The 16814-nt window shown below is 47.4% G+C and overlaps 1 protein-coding gene across 1 annotated transcript; it reads right to left on the reverse strand.

Moving 5' to 3' along the window:
* Positions 1–1628: 1628 nt before the first annotated feature.
* Positions 1629–16095, reverse strand: LOC310847115 (actinia tenebrosa protease inhibitors-like). The gene is made up of 9 exons (XM_083744640.1): positions 15923–16095; positions 14993–15133; positions 14701–14856; positions 12259–12396; positions 11978–12160; positions 7569–7616; positions 5016–5183; positions 3678–3845; positions 1629–2957 (listed from the first exon to the last, which is right to left on the reverse strand). The coding sequence occupies exons 1-9, from the start codon at positions 15936–15938 to the stop codon at positions 2947–2949; spliced, it is 1029 nt and encodes a 342-aa protein (XP_083600766.1). The 5' UTR covers positions 15939–16095; the 3' UTR covers positions 1629–2946.
* Between the last annotated feature and the right edge of the window lie 719 nt (positions 16096–16814).

Genomic DNA, 16814 nt, shown 5'->3' on the forward strand with positions numbered 1-16814 from the left:
CAAGGAGAAGGGGACGACAGAGGATGAGATGGTTGGACAGTGTTCTCGAAGCTACCAGCATGAGTTTGACCAAACTGTGGGAGGCAGTGGAAGACAGGAGGGCCTGGCGTGCTCTGGTCCAGAGGGTCACGAAGAGGCGGACACGACTAAACGACTAAACAACAACAACATATTCTGCATGGACTGGTTGCATGACAACATGTGCAAATGGCTTCAGATACCTATTAGGTGCATAAATTACCATATAGCATATATTCCACACACAAAGAGCAACAATTTGTTGTTGACAAAGGGCAGCTGGACATAGAAAGGGCCCCATTACCTTCAGGAGCTGAGGGCCTCATCAAACCTCAATCCGGCCCTGGACCTGACCCAGAGGACGCCCTGACCCTCCTCCTGCTTCAAAAAGGCCTTTTAGAGCTCGTTTGCATGCCCTCAGGCTTCCCAAACAGCTGGGGCTAGAAACTCGAACCTTCAGCAGGAATTCCCCCACCGCCCTGCAATTTTCCAGATCCTTTGATTCAGAAGAATTTGGGGTTTGGAAAACCCACACAAAGCTGCCCTCCGCATGGCACCAGCAGTCGACAAAGCTGGGAGGAGAGTGGGCTGGCGTTGGAGTCTGTGCTGAAGCTGCTCACAAAACCTTGTGGAAACGGGAGAACGACGAGCAATTCTACCACGAGCCCCGCAGGCCTGGCAGGCTCAGAGCAGTGGGGCAGTGTTGTGGCGCTGTGAGTTTTGGGGTCAGTCTGGATGATGCCCCTTCTGGTTCATGGGAGCCTACGGGGGTGAAATGGATGGAAGCCAGCTGGCCAAACGAGTCTCTTTGTCTAGACAATGGCCTTGGCTATTTAAGCACCACCATTAGCTGAACCAAAGTATCTTCTTTGTGCCATAGAACAAATGGGAGGGGGCTTTCTTCCACCCCCTCACCTACCTGCTAGGTAGGTGTTATGTTGAATAGGATCCAAAAGGCAGCAGTCTTATTGGTTCTAGAACAATAGGGTCCAGAATGCAGCAGTCTGATTGGTCCTAGAACAATAGGACCCAGAATGCAGCACTCCGATTGGCCCTAGAACAATAGGATTCAGAATGCAGCAGTCTGATTGGTCCTAGAACAATAGGAACCAGAATGCAGCACTCCGATTGGCCCTAGAACAATAGGATTCAGAATGCAGTAGTCTGATTGGCCCTAGAACAATAGGACCCAGAATGCAGCAGTCTGATTGGTCCTAGAACAATAGGACCCAGAATGCAGCAGTCTGATTGGTCCCCAGGAGCCACCCAATCCAGCTCCAGGTGGAAGTGAATCCGCAGCCTGATTGGCCTACAGGAGAATCCCGGAATTAGCCAATCACGTGGGGCCCATTGTGTAAATAATGTATATAAAGCAGACATTCTGGGGGAATTTCCATTCCTCCTCACCACTATGAGCTGAATAAAGAGCATGAAATCCACTCTTGACTCCGAGTATATTTCAGTAGGAGTCAGCTGAGATGGAAGCAGGCTGGAAGCTGGAGACACTGAGACCTGCTTGCTCTGAGCTGGAGCCAAAGCTGCAACTAACAGAGAAGCAAGAGCTGTTTGGGTGTCTATGCTGTGAGCCCCCAACCCCATCCTGTTCTCTGGATGTACATGAGTGTAAATAAAACCCTCTAGTCTAAATAAACCACAGTTTCTGCTGACCTTTATTCCAAGAAAACTTTCCCTGCAACTCCAGGAGGTCATCACCATTTGGTGACTGGAGTGTCATGTAACAACACAATCACCGGATTTTCCAGGCTGCAGATAAGGCAGTGATTTTTTTTTATTATTAAATGTTTTCACATAAGAAATTATTCCAACAAATCATCTTCATTATGTTTTCCCCCATTTTCCCCCTCCCTCCCTCAGCTCCTCTCTCTGAATTTTTAACACATATTATTCTCTGCATACTATAAAAATGTAAAGATCCTCAGCTTATCTATCTATTATATTAGTAACAATAAGTTTGTGTATGTTTGTTCAAAACCTGCCTAGGAGTCCAGTTTATTTTGTTGTTTTTTAAAATAATTTGTAAAAGGTTCCCATTCTTCTTTAAAGTCACAGTTGTCCTTATCTCGCAATTTATATGTCAAATTCGCAATAAGTAAGGCAATACGGCAGTGGTTTTGTTGCAGGGTGCACAAAGCTCCGCTTAACCCTCCAAGCAAACCGGCAGCAGAAGCAGGCTTATAATAGTGAATCCTCAAAAATGACTGAAAAGCATTAAAGATACAAAATTCACTGTGGTTCTGCCACCGCCCAGCAGAAGCCTGCTCCCTAACAACTCCCACCCCCGACAACAAAAATCCTGGCTATGCCCATGCCAGCAAGGCATATGGTGAGTACCAGAAGCAGAGTCAGGTCCCTGCCCCTAAAAGCTTACAATATGATGGGAGGCAGGGAGGGTAACAAAGGATGAATGCATTGTGCAAGACTTTGCAGAAAAGGAGTTTTGAGGAATGAGAGAGATGGTATCATAGGGCTATTCTCTGGAAGGGAGGGAGGACACAGAATCATGAAATTGTAGAGTCGGTAGGGAATCCAGTGGTCATCTAGTCCAACCCCTGCAATTCAAAAATGGTCACATGACCTTTCTATCCCACCCAACAGAATCATGGAATAACAGAACTGTGCTGGGAGATGGGTGACTTGCCCAAGGTCACCTGGTGGGCTTCAAGGCAGAGTGCTCTAACCACTGCACCGCACTGCCAGAAGGGGCAGCAAGGGAGAAGGAGCCTCTCTGAGGGAGAAGGGACCCTTCTGAGGGCTGTGGCTGGAGAAGCAAAGATCGAGGTCTTAAGATATAAGTGTGGGCAAGCGAGGGAGAGAAAGAGAGGAGAAGGAAGGGGGAGTCAGCCTCGCGTTGGTGGTCTCTTCTTTGGAGGGTCCCAGGAGCTTTGTATCTTGCCTTGGAGGGGGAGGTCACTGTCTACCTGGAAAAAGAAGAGAAGCACCCCCATCAGTTTCAGAAGGCTCATCTTACCAGCTGGAGATTTGGAACATGATAAACCCATCAGAAGACATGCTGGGTCAGGCCAGGGACCCACCTAGACCAGCATCCTGGGCACACAGTGGCCAAACAGATTCCTGTGGGAAATCAGCATGCAGGATCTCTTGCGGTTTCCAGAAACTGGCAGCTAGACTGGTGACTCGGAGCAGCCACTGAGACCACACAACACCAGTCTTGAAAGACCTACATTGGCTCCCAGTACGTTTCTAAGCACAATTCAAAGTGTTGGTGCTGACCTTGAAAGCCCTAAATGGAATCGGTCCAGTATACCTGAAGGAGCATCTCCACCTCCATCGTTCTGCCCGGACACATGGGTCAAGCTCCCAGGGCCTTCTGGTGGTTCCCTAATTGCGAGAAGCCAAGTTACAGGGAACCAGGCATAGGGCCTCCTTGGTGGTGGCACCCGCCCTGTGGAACACCCTCCCACCAGATGTCAAGGAGATAAACAACTACCAGACTTTTAGAAGACATCTGAAGGCAGCCCTGTTTAGGGAAGCTTTCAATGTTTAACAGACCACTGTATTTTAATACTTTGTTGGAAGCCACCCAGAGTGGCTGGGGAAACCCAGCCAGATGGCCGTGGTATAATTATTATTATTATTATTATTATTATTATTATTATTATTATTATTATTATTATTACCATGAGCTGCACAGAACTGTAGGCAGTCTTCTTTCGTCAAAAAGTTGTTTCCGTTGCCTCCGTGCCCTCGATAGATGAACCCCTCGCAGGTCCTGGAGGTGGGGCTGTAGTAGAAGCGAGTGCGAAGAGCGTCGCCATTTCCTTGATGCTGTGGGAGCTGGCAGACACCTGGAAGGAAACAGCAGGGTTTTGCCAAAATCCTCCTCTGTGCAGGCACAGGGCCTTCTTGGTGGTGGCGCCCTCCCTGCGGAACCCCTCCCGTCAGATGTCAAGGAAATAAGCAGCTACCTGATTTTTAGAAGACTTCTGAAGTCAGCCCTGTTTAGGGAGGGTTTTAAAGGCTTGGTGTTTTCATTATGTTTTCATTTTTTATTATTTTTTTATTTTATGTCTTTTATTCTTAGGACTGTTTTTAGGGGACTAAACTTAATTTGACTTCACACAGAATATAAATTTTCTGACAAAGGGAAGAGCCATGTAGAATCAGATGCACAAGTAGCATATTTTTTAATCAGAAATGTAAGAGAACTTTTAAAAAGATGAATTTAATTTAATGAAAATGGGGGTGGGGAGAAATTTATTATGTTTTTAGTTATGCTGTAAACCGCCAGATGGGTGGGGTATAATAATAATAATAATAATAATAATAATAATAATAATAATGTATTTAAGAGTATACTGTAAACAACCATGTGGCCCCTGAAAGATTGTCCATGAGGGAATATGGCCCTCAGGCGTAACGGGCTCCTCAGCCTGGTCTAGGGCCTTTTCAGTGGTGGCTCCACATCTGTGGAACTCCTTGCCCAAGGCAGTCTGTTTGGCCTGCTCCCTTCTGGACTGTAGACAGCAGGTGGAAAACATTTGTTTCAAAGAACTTTAGACTATAGGAAACTTTAGCCCATGAGTAGACAAACTAAGGCCCAGGGGCTGGATCCGGCCCAATTGCCTTCTAAATCTGGTTCGCGGACTGTCCGGGAATCAGCTTGTTTTCACATGAGTAGAATGTGTCCTTTTATTTAAAATGCATCTCTGGGTTATTTGGGAGGCCTGCCTGCTGTTTTTACATTAGTAAAATGTGTCCTTTTATTTAAAATGCATCTCTGGGTTATTTGGGGGGCATAGGAATTTGTTCATTCCCCCCCAATATAGTTCAGCCCCCCCACAAGGTTTGAGGGACAGTGGACCGGCCCCCTGCTCAAAAAGTTTGCTGACCTCTCATTCCTTGGCCCTTCTTTCATCTTGCATACAGTATTTCACGGCATGCATAAAGCAAACAGAGAAAGGGATGAATTTACTCTCCCCGCCCCCAGCCCACTGGACTGCCCCCTGCCTGCTCACCAGGATCCGCGCACGTCTGCAGGCAACTCAGCTGCGTCCCAAAGTTGTTCCTGTTGCCCCCGCAGCCTCGGTAGAGAAACCTCAGACACTGCCCCGTGTGGGGGCTGTGGTGGAATCGAAGGGTGGAGTTGTCGCAATGACCGGGGTCACTGGGGAGGTTGCAGAAATCTAGGCATGGAGGAGAGACCCGTTATACAGACTGTGGCGAGGTCAGAGAATCATAGAATGGTAGAGTTGGAAGGGACCCCGAGGGTCATCTAATCCAACCCCCAGCAGGAAGGAATCTCAGCTCAAGCATCCAGGAAGACGACCACCCAAACTCTGCTTAAAAACCCCCAGGAAAGGGGACACTGAGTGGCGATGGCGCTGTGGTCGCAATATGTATGGCGCTCAGAAATAAAATTCACAACAGCAATAAGATGACATGGGTGGAAATGTAAAAAGATAAAATAAACTTTGGGGAATTATTTATGAGCTAAAAACAATAACATTTAAACTAACTTTCATCAAAAAACCAGAAGCCTTCCTTTTAGGCATCATGGCGGCAGATATTCCGAAGGAACTGAGGAAGGTATTCATGCATGCAACCACCGCCGCGAAAATGCTGATAGCCAAATGGTGGAAGGGACACAAAATGCCAGCTAAAATGGCGTGGCAGGCGAAATTATTTGGCCATGTAGAACTGGGAAAGATGACAGGGAAAATTAGGAAGGAGACAAAGCAAAAGTTTAAGAAAGAATGGGGTGCGTACAGATTGTATTTAAAAGAACATGGCTGACATATGAAATATTTGACATGCTTTGATTAACTTCTGCAATGTTCTGTGCTACAAAGATTATAGATAACTTATGATAAATTAAAGGTCACACAATATGCAGTCAACAAGGAAACGAAGAACCCATGCTGAGAATGGCGGAAGTCTCAACGTATGGAAGAATTTATTTTATATGTAACATTTCCTTTGTATTTGATGTGTTTTCCCTTGGTTCTTTTTGTGGGGAATGGATTCAGTATTTAAAATCGATAAAGATTAAATTGCAGAGAGAGAGAGAGAGAGAGAGAGAGAGAGAGAGAGAGGACATTGGAAGAGCCAAAGGAGGTCAGGAGAAATAAGCAGGGTGGGAGGGAAACATTAAACTAGTAATAATAATAATAATAATAATAATAATAATAATAATAATAATAATAATAATAGTTTATTTATACCCCACCCATCTAGCTGGGCTTCCCCAGCCACTCTGGGCTGCCAACCACTCTGGGCTGCTTCCAACCAAATATTAAAATACAGTAATACATAAAAGCATGAGAAGAACCTGCTGGATCATGACAATGGCACATCTCATTCAGCATTCTGTGCCCACAGCGGCCAACCAGAGGCTTGTGAGAAACACAGGAGCAGGATCTGAGCACAAGAGCAACTCTGCCCCCCTGTGGTTTTCCAGCAACTGGCCTTTGGAACCATTCACTGCCTCTGACTGTAGAGGCAGAGCAGAGCCATTCTGCCTACGAGTCATCGACAGCCCTCTCCTCCTGCTTAAATCCATCAAATATTCTTTTAAAGCCATCTGATTAGCCCAGCAGTTTTCAACCAGTGTGCCATGGCACCCTGGGGTGTCTTGATGGTGCTACGGGCAACAATGGCCTCCATCTCTCTTTCCTTCCTTCCCTCCTCTGATGCCCTCTTGTGTCTCTGCCTCCCAAAGGCTTGAGCAGCTGGAGGGGCGTAGGAAGAGGGCAGTGGGGGTGGTTCGCCCTGGGTGTCATTCTTGAGGAGGGTGACAAAATCTGCCCTGGGCGGATCGCCACCCCACCCCCCTGGGTGCCAATCATCGTGCCAATCGCATCCCTAGGTAGATCACTGACACCCCCCTGGGTGCCAATTGCCACACCAATTGCCATGCCAATTGCCACCCTGGGTGGCTCGCCCTGCCCCCCCCCCGGGTGCACGGGATGTGTTCTGCTCTGGGTGCCCGAGTGGCTAGCTGCACTACTGAGGCGAATGGTGCCTCTGGGGCTGGCCAGGGGGTGCTGGTGGCCAGGAACTGAGGTGTCCTTGGAGCAAGCAAGCAAGCAAGCAAGCAAGCAAGCAAGCGGGAGCCCAGACAGCCAGTCCACCAGCCCTGGTTACTGGGAATGGACAGACAAGCCCACAGGGGCAGGGTGAGGAGGCACCTCTCTATGGGGTGGATGGGGGGCAGCTCAGAGACAGGAGTGGCAGCAGCAGCTGCTGGAGGGATTCCCAAGGAGGCTGAGGGAACACTCCACATGGGAGGGTGTCTGAAAAGGGTTGGGGGCTGCTGGCTTTGCAGTCAAGGGGTGGCGTAACTGGGCTCCTGAGCCCCACAGGGGTGCCACAGAAAGAATGTAGTTGGCCAAGGGAGCTGTGGACTCACAAAGGTTGAAAACCTCTGGACCAGCCAAACAATTTGCAAATAACTTGAAGAGAGAGAGAATGCTAAAAACACACGGAGGAATGTTTGCCATCCTAGAGGCATCACCAGCCTGTTGAGAAAACTTGGGAAGGTGCCTTCATATCACAGACTTTACACTTACCAGGAACAGAATGGGATGCCAGCTCCGTCAGAAGCTCCTCATCAGCTCCTAAAGGAAGAGATAATGGCAGGTGAAATTCAAGAGGCCAACCTCAAGTTATGTGTACGAGGGAAAGGCTAGAAATTAACCGGGTCGCGTCAGCTTCCGTGTGGCACTTGGCATCACTCCTAACATCGTTCTCAGTGGGGCCCTGCCCCAGAAGCATCTTAATGCCAAACTAGAGGGACCTTTCCTTTCCATATGCCAGGTGTGGGGAACCTTTGGCCCACCGGGTGCTTGCTGAACTACAACTCCCATTGGGCATGCTTGGTGAGGTGGAAGGGAGTTGTAGTTCAGAAACATCTGCATGGGCCATGAATGCCTTGTTCCTATTGCAGCACAGCCAGCTGCCGTAATCCAAAACAGCTGCCAGGTCTCAGGCTAGAAAAGGCTTCACTACCAAGACCCCCCCCCAACACCCAGAGGGCAGAAAACATGCACAGCTGCACATACAGGGCCACCAAAAGCAGGTTTGGCCCCCGGTGAATTTTTTTCGGGGGGCACCTTTGCAAAGGCTAAGAATCTTTACATGGATGCCAAAGAAGGATAGAACCTTCTTTATGTATGCTACAACAGCAGGGACACAGGTGGCGCTGTGGGTTAAAGCCTCAGCGCCTAGGACTTGCTGATCGAAAGGTCGGCGGTTCGAATCCCTGCGGCGGGGTGCGCTCCTGCTGCTCGGTCCCAGTGCCTGCCAACCTAGCAGTTTGAAAGCACCTCCGGGTGCAAGTAGATAAATAGGGACCGCTTACCAGCGGGAAGGTAAACGGCGTTTCCGTGTGCGGCTCTGGCTCGCCAGATGTAGGTTTGTCACGCTGGCCATGTGACCCGGAAGTGTCTCCGGACAGCGCTGGCCCCTGGCCTCTTAAGTGAGATGGGCGCACAACCCCAGAGTCTGTCAAGGTACCTTTACCTTTACCTTACAACAGCAGCAAGAATACTTACTGCAAAGTATTGGAAGACACAAGATCTACCCACCCGGGAAGAATGGCAGATGAAGGTGATGGACTACATGGAACTGGCAGAAATGACCGGCAGAATCCGAGACCAGGGAGAAGAGTCGGTGGAGGAAGTTTGGAAGAAATTTAAAGACTATTTACAGAAACATTGTAAAATTAATGAATGTTAGAAGGATCCTGGAATGAAGTTATGTGGTTTTAGCAGAAATGTTATAAAGGATTAAGAAAAAATAGATTGTTAATTGGTGAAAGGAGGGAAAGTAAAGTTACATTATATTAAGATAAATTATAGGACAAAAATTGGGAAAGATGGAAAGGATTTGCTGAAATAGCTAACCAAACTAGAATACAAAAAAGGGAGGCGTGAGGAAGTCAAGGAAACAAGCAAATGAAAGATAAGTTATGGGAAGGTTTGTTGTGGGTTTTTTTTTGTTTTTAATTGTTTCTTTTTTTCTTTTTTCTTTTTTTATTGTGATGTGTTGTCTTAGAATCATAGAATCATAGAATCATAGAGTTGGAAGAGACCACAAGGGCCATCGAGTCCAACCCCCTGCCAAGCAGGAAACACCATCAGAGCACTCCTGACATATGGTTGTCAAGCCTCTGCTTAAAGACCTCCAAAGAAGGAGACTCCACCACACTCCTTGGCAGCAAATTCCACTGTCAAACAGCTCTTACTGTCAGGAAGTTCTTCCTAATGTTTAGGTGGAATCTTCTTTCTTGTAGTTTGGATCCATTGCTCCGTGTCCGCTTCTCTGGAGCAGCAGAAAACAACCTTTTTCCCTCCTCTAAGTGACATCCTTTTATATACAGTATTTGAACATGGCTATCATATCACCCCTTAACCTCCTCTTCTCCAGGCTAAACATGCCCAGCTCCCTTAGTCTTGTTTTTGTGTAATTTGGTGTTTTCTCTTTTTTCTTTCTGTAACCTTTAAAACTTTAATAAATATTATTTTTTTTAAAAAAAGAATCTTTACATGGATATAAAATAACAGCAGGGTCTCAATTTCATGTTAATAATAAATATGATGGTATCCGTACTTGTTGAGAATATCAAGATCCTAATGACTCCTATTAATAATACAAGCACCCACACGATTGTTGCAGAACCAGCCATGCACTTTAAATGTTAAGCCTGTGTGGGCAACACAACCCAATGTGTATCACAGAAGCGCTTTGTTGTATTCGCACGGGGTTCGCTTACGAAAACATACAAATCATAAAATGAGGCTGTGCTGTCCTGCCGTCAAAGCGCAGGAGCGAATGTTCCTATAGATTTGGAAATGCTCAGAAACGCTCAGTTCACAGCACAAGTGCGCAAGCCATTGCTCAGAACGTGCATTGAAGGTTAAATTATGGATTTGGTTAAGAATTACATAAATCAAAAGATTTTTGTAGGCCCCAGGAAGTTACACTGTCTCTCCTGCTGCCTCATCTCTGCAATGTGAACCTGCTAGCACCGAGGGCAAAAGGGTTAAATGCTTCTGGGCATGACGACCTGGCGCAGTCCTTGCCTGGTTGTCCTCATGAGTCCCCTCTGGCCTGGGCAAACAGAGACCACCCTCAGGTAGGGTGCATGGCCACCATGTCCCCCACTCACCCCTTGGCAGGTGACGCCGGCTCTCACCACCACCACCAGCAGCAGAAGAGTTGGCACAGCTGGAGAGGAGCCCCAGAAGCAGGAGGAGAAGGGCAAGGTGGAGCTGCATGGTGCTCTCTGGAAGCGGAGTGGGGGCTCCCTGGGGGTGGGACCTTCTTATAAGGCAGCTGGGGGAGGTGAGCCAGGAGCAGTTTAACCACAGGCAGCAGGCGACAGTTGCCATGGCTGGCGCAACTTTCCTCTGGGCCAGAGAATGACACTGGGAAACCAAATAAAAAATTTCCTTCCTGTAGCACCTTAGAGACCAGCAAAATTTGTTCTTGGTATGAGCTTTCATGTGCATGCACACTTCTTCAGATACACTGAAACAGAAGTCACCAGACCTTTATAGATGGCTAAAAATAGCTTTATCATGTATAATGAGATAAGAATCCAATGTCTCTATTCAGACCAGGTTTCTCCATGGTTATAAGTTTGGTGATAAGTTGCAATTCAGCAGCTTCTCTTTCCAGTCTATTTCTGAAATTCCTTTGTAGTAAAACAGCTACTTTGAGATCTTGTATAGAATGTCCTGGGAGATTGAAGTGTTCTCCTACTGGTTTCTCTGTCTTGTGATTCCTGATGTCAGATTTATGTCCATTTATCCTTTGGCGTAGGGTTTGGCCTGTTTGTCCAATATAGAGAGCTGAAGGGCACCGTTGGCATTTGATGGCATACACAATGGTAGAAGACGAGCAATTAAATAGGACTATTACAAAATAATTTCTCATTATACATGATAAAGCTATTTTTAGCCATCTCACCCCTTGCTTTTTCCTGTAAGACCAATTGCAGGCATTAACAGTCATCAACAGGTTTACCACACCTATCAGCCAACCACCCATTCCCACCCCCCTTCTGAGTAATACCCCTCCCCACCCTCTCACTATATTTAAGGGTCTGATGACTTCTATTTCAGTGTATCTGAAGAAGTGTGCATGCACACGAAAGCTCATACAAAGAACAAACTGAGTTGGTCTCTAAGGCACTACTGGAAGGAATTTATTTTATTTTGTTTCGACTACGGCAGACAAACACGGCTACCTACCTGTAACTGGGAAACCAAACCCCTAAGTGCTGGGGCAGTGAGGAACCCCAGAGCAACTAGGGGTCTTAGCAGACTGCAAGCTGAACATGAGTCCACTCTGGGATGCAGCAGCAAGAGAGCTGCTCCTATTCTAAGCTGCGTCAGCAGAGCTATAGCGTCCAGGTCAAGAGAAATAACAGTACCACTCTATTCTGCATTGCAGGGGGTGGACTAGAGGACCCTTGGGGTCCCTTCCAACCTTACAATTCTATCATTCTATGCTGCCATGGACTCCCTTGCACAAATGTGCATGGATGTTCAGTCTGTGTGTATGTGTGTGCTGTGTACGTGTATGCACAAAATATTTTGGAGAAGAGCTGCCTGTTTAACAACCACCTGGCTGCTGAAATAATATTTTGCAACTGTCAGGTCTAACCACTCGAGATAGTATCGCAATTGCTGCATCAGCAGTTGAAGAAATACTCCTGGCTGTTGGTGCCACCAGCTGGGTTTTCCTAGGTAGCACAGAGCCCAGGATAACTCCCCAAGGCTGACTTTGAATGAGACTCTTCTCGCCTGCAGAACTCTTCTTATGTCAAACTGCCATTTCTTTTTCCCAGATTCAAATTGTGAGCTGAGAGTTTAGTGGGCGGCAGAGTCCATGATGCACCCATTATTCTTTAAAAAAATTTTTTTTTGCAGTCAATAAATATTTTTAAAAAAACAAGGCAGATGTTCCATACCTGCGTTGATTTTCCCACAGGACTTCTGACATTCCTCCTTTGTCCTAAATCGGTTGCTGTTGCCCCCGCAGCCGCCATAAACAAACTGAAGGCACTTCCTCCGCACTGGGCAGTAGAAGTAAAGTTGAACGTATGCTCTGCAAAATCCGATCTCCGGGGGCAATAGGCATCGGTCGCTGGGAACTGTGGGAGGCAGAGGGGATGGAGGTCAAGGAGGGGATGTTCTTGGGCCCCAGAGCCCTGAGGTCTGTGCCCTTCTTGCCCAGGTGTCGTGCCAGTACCTGGGTCCAGGCAGTCCCGGCCACAGCCGCTGAAGCAACATTTCTTGGTGACGTCACAGTCTCTGTCGTCTTGGCACTTGTCCTCACAGGGGGCAAAGCTATGCACCACTTTCTTTCTCGGACACATGCCAGGGTGCTCTGGGGGAAGAGAAAAGAGTGGTGAAGGAGGAGAGGTTTGCATCTGTGCCCTGAACCACAGAAGCAGGAGCCCAGTTCTAAGTAGCTTATTTTCCCTTCTTTGAATAAGTTCAATGTGGTGGTGGTGGTGGGGTGTGTGTGACAAGAATTTTTCTGCACTGGGTACCACCTGACTTTGCTATGCCACTGGTTCTATCTCCTCCAGCCACACTCTTGTCTGAATGACACCACGAGTCCCTTCCAGTTCTTGGTGTGGGATGTGAAACACAAGATCAGTCAAGTACAACATTCCTAGAGTGAATATGTTTACACAGGGGGAGGAATGTTTGTCCAGCCAGCAGGTAAACTTCCTGTTTCCTTCTGGGCTGGGACAGACTTCCTCTGCATGTGACTAGAGGTGGGCGGGGCCTCACCTGGGCAGGTAACGACAAAAGCACAGGGCAGGGTAGCCATCTCTCTCTGTGTGTGACTACATGTGTCAAAGAAGCAACATCTGCTTAGCCAAAGATGCTCTCTGTCTCCTTATGAGATAGTTTCCAGGTGTATGTTACTTTTCTAAGCTAAGTCTGCCTTCTGGGATCCTATTGTGAACAGAATGATGTGTGAGTAAACCTTTTTATACTTTTATAGACGGCTGTGTCGTGTCTTATCTTTTATGAGGGAATAAGGGGAAAATACCAGAATAGTTATTATAGAGGCTTTAGCGACCCTGAGTAAATGCATCCGCTGCAAGTTTAAAAAGGGGAATGTTACTTTGCTAAATTGTGAACTTGTTAACACAAGTTGGAAAAGGATATAATCAGACAATATATTCTCTCCTGCATCCCTGAACATTCCCACACTTGGGGTCTTGCACCCAGGGAGGGTTAGAACAGAACAGTGGACAGTCTCTTTGTGAGCCATTGGCCTTGGCTGGCCCCTTAAGTGTCCTCTTCAGCATCCCCAAAGGATGAGTGATGGAGCTCTCCAGGCTAATGGTGTGTGGGGAGCTTTCCTCAATCCCCCTCACCCAAGCACTACATAGCAGGAGTTTTTGAGTGTGAGCTGAGCTGGAAGCAGGCTGGAAGCTGGAGACACAGAGACAGAATTGCTCTGTGCTGGATCCAAGGCTGTGGCTAATGGAGAAGCAGGGGCTGTTGGGGTGTTAATTGTTAGAATTCCTGCTCCGTGATTGCAGTCATGGGATTGTTGTCTATCACATGATGGTGTATGTTTTGACTCCACAGAGTGGGAAGTGACAGAGACAGGATGTTTGTGTTCCTGTGTTCCATGAAGTGGGACTATTGTCCTTTGTTCTTTTTCTCTTTGCTGTCTGATGCTAGAGAGAGAGAGAGCCATGTTGCAGTGCTCCGTGTGTGTTTATATGTAAACAAAGTAGATTAGCCAAAATGCTGAGTTGCTGAGCTCTGTTAAGCAGGCTGCGAATACTTTGCAGATCCCTAAGTGTGCCGGTGTTGGTTGGCATCGGTTGCTGTGATGTTCGGGCAGAAGAAAACTTTTGAAGCTCCCAAACGATTAACCAGGAGGGAGAGAACATGCCAGTCGGGCATGTGTCTCTGCCAGGGTCCTACTCGAGTGTAGGCTGAACTCCTGACATTAACGCCATTAGCCCCTCCATCCTATGCCCAGGCTGGATATATGTGTGAATACAACCACATATCTAAAGACACCACAGTCTGACCTCCAAGGAAACCTGGGTAAGTGCCTTGAACCTTTGTTTGGGGAACCCCTGTTTAGGGAAGTTTTTAATGCTTGATGTTTTATCGTTCTTTTAATTCTGTTGTTAGCTGCCCAGAGTGGCTGGGGAAACCCAGCCAGATGGGTGGGATATAAATTTATTATTATTATTATTATTATTATTATTATTATTATTATTATTAACCCTCTCCCTTCTCCTAGCCAATGCTAATGGTCTCTCTTGTCTTTCATAGCTGCATGTACCTGAACTATCCTCTCTAGACATCTCTGAAAAGGGCACTGTGGCAACAGAGTCCAGGGGCTCTGGATAGTGTTTTGAATGCCAGGGCTCAATCCTAGAATGTATGAGGAAGTGACAAATGAGAGTGCCACTGAGCATATGCAGAGTGCATTGCTCTCTCCCGCCCCCCGAGTCCCACAGTACTACCACAGGCGATCACAAAACAGCTGGGCATTAGGGAGTGGCGATTCTGCAAGCGGCCTCTGCACACACCCCCTTCTTGGGCAATATCTAAACTCTGGGCTCTACAAAGCACCATGAACATCCTTCCCAAGTCCTGCTGGCATTGCCCACCCCCACCCCCAGCGTTCCTGGAGAAGCAATACCTTCCTCAGCCTCCAGGCAAGTCTGCAGATGCCCGTAACTGCAGCACTTCTTCTTTCTTGGGGAGTCAGCGCCTGAACCACAACTTAAGTCAGAAGAACAATTTGCTACATTCTGGCTGGATTGGGGAGGCTCCCTGGGGCAGTATCCTCTGGGCACTGGGTAAAAGAAGAAAGGGAGAAGATTGAACAGGAGGAAATTCTGGAAAGGCTGCAGGGAACGTTGAGGATGATCTGGCAAGCCAAGCTGGAGAGCATCCCCAGTGTTTTCTTCTATTGCCAGGGAGTTCCTCACCTCCGAAAGGGAGCAAGCATTGCCGCCCAAACATGGTCTCGCAGCAGAGCTGGTCCCCTGGGCAGCTGGCATCCGTGGAGCAGAACTGGAGGGGCAGCGACTCATTGCCTTGAGCCAGAGCAGGGCAAATGCCAGGCTTGGCTGTAACAGAGAGAGAGATTATATTGAGCCTTTCATTGGTGCTGAAGAGAGAGAGGATTTCAGCTCTTTTGCTTTTATTAGGTATTCTGTTTTCTTATTTTGTACAGTGGTACCTCGGGTTAAGTACTTAATTCGTTCCAGAGATCCGTTCTTAACCTGAAACTGTTCTTAACCTGAAGCACCACTTTAGCTAATGGGGCCTTCTGCTGCCACTGTGCCGCCGGAGCACGATTTCTGTTCTCATCCTGAAGCAAAGTTCTTAACCCGAAGCACAATTTCTGGGCAAGCGGGGTCTGTAACTTGAAGCATATGTAACCCGAGGTACCACTGTATTTTCATGTTGTGAACTGCCCTGTGATCTTTGGATGAAGGGGCGGTGTACAAATTAATTAATTCAATCAATCAATCAATCAATCAATCAGTCATAAAAACATCAATTCCATTTTCTCTCAGTTTCTCTTTTTCCCCAATCTTAAATTCAGTTATCCATATTTCTGTATCATTTGGCACTTTAAAAAAATCACAAGAATTTCCTCCCTACACATTTTCTTTTTTATTTAGTTTCCATTATTTGCTTTCTTCGCCAAAGTTCTGCCCAATTCGTCCAGGTGTAGAAGACCCACCGCCCCACTGCTTGCTCAGTTCCAGATCCAAAGCTGTGACTCATGGAGAAGCGAGATCTGCTGGGGTGCTGACTCTGCGAGCGCCTCCATCTTAGGCTAAGGTTGCATAGATGTGCAAATGAAGCTGCTCAGAGCGATGGCTTGGGCTCCCGCTGACTTCTCTTACCTCCAGTGACTTTCATGCATTCATGGCCACAGCCGTTGCTGCAGTACTTCTGCCCAAGCTGGCAAGAGGCATCACTGCGACAGAGTTCTGCGCACGTCCCGGATCCATGGGGCACAGGGCACTGTCCGGGGCGCACTGAAAGAGAGAAAGGGGACTCTCATACTGGGATGCTCTACAGAGGTGGGGTGCAACCAGGGGTTTCACAAGGGGGTGGTACGGTCTGCCCCAGGTTTCATGCCTGGGGAGGGTGACAAAAATCCCCCCTGGGCGGATCGGCATGGCGGCGCTTGCACCTCCGGCGGGCGGATTTTCACAATTGGCACGATCGTTATTGTGAAAATACGCCCGCTGATCGTGCAAATATGCCTGGCGATCAGCCTGGCACCCCCCTGGTGGGTGGCAATTGCATCCCAAGCAGGCGGTTTTATGCGATCAACGGTCAGATTTTTGTGGTTAGCGGATGGCACTGGTACCCCTGATGGGCAGTGCTCGCACTCCCGGTTGCCAGTGCTCACACCCCTTTCAAAAGTATGTATTCAGACAAGGAATACAAACTCAAATATCTTTATGAGTTTCAGTTTGTAATCTCTGTTAGAGTTTGTAACCTCTATTTGAGTTTGCATTTATTGTCAGAATACATACTTTTTAATGGATTAGTTTTTGTTACTATTGACTATTGATAGTTTTTGTTACTATTGACTAGTGAGTAGGGACCACTATTGAAACTTACATTGGCCTGAGTTCTTGGTGTGCTTTTTTCTTGGTATTCAGTGGTGCCCTGCAAGACGAATGCCTCACAAGACGAAAAACCCGCTAGACGAAAGGGTTTTCCGTTTTTCGAGGCGCTTCGCAAGACGAATTTCCCTATGGACTTGCTTCGCAAGACGAAAAC

The sequence above is a fragment of the Podarcis gaigeae genome (assembly GCF_964106915.1).
Source record: "Podarcis gaigeae genome assembly, chromosome: 6".
NCBI lineage: Eukaryota > Metazoa > Chordata > Lepidosauria > Squamata > Lacertidae > Podarcis > Podarcis gaigeae.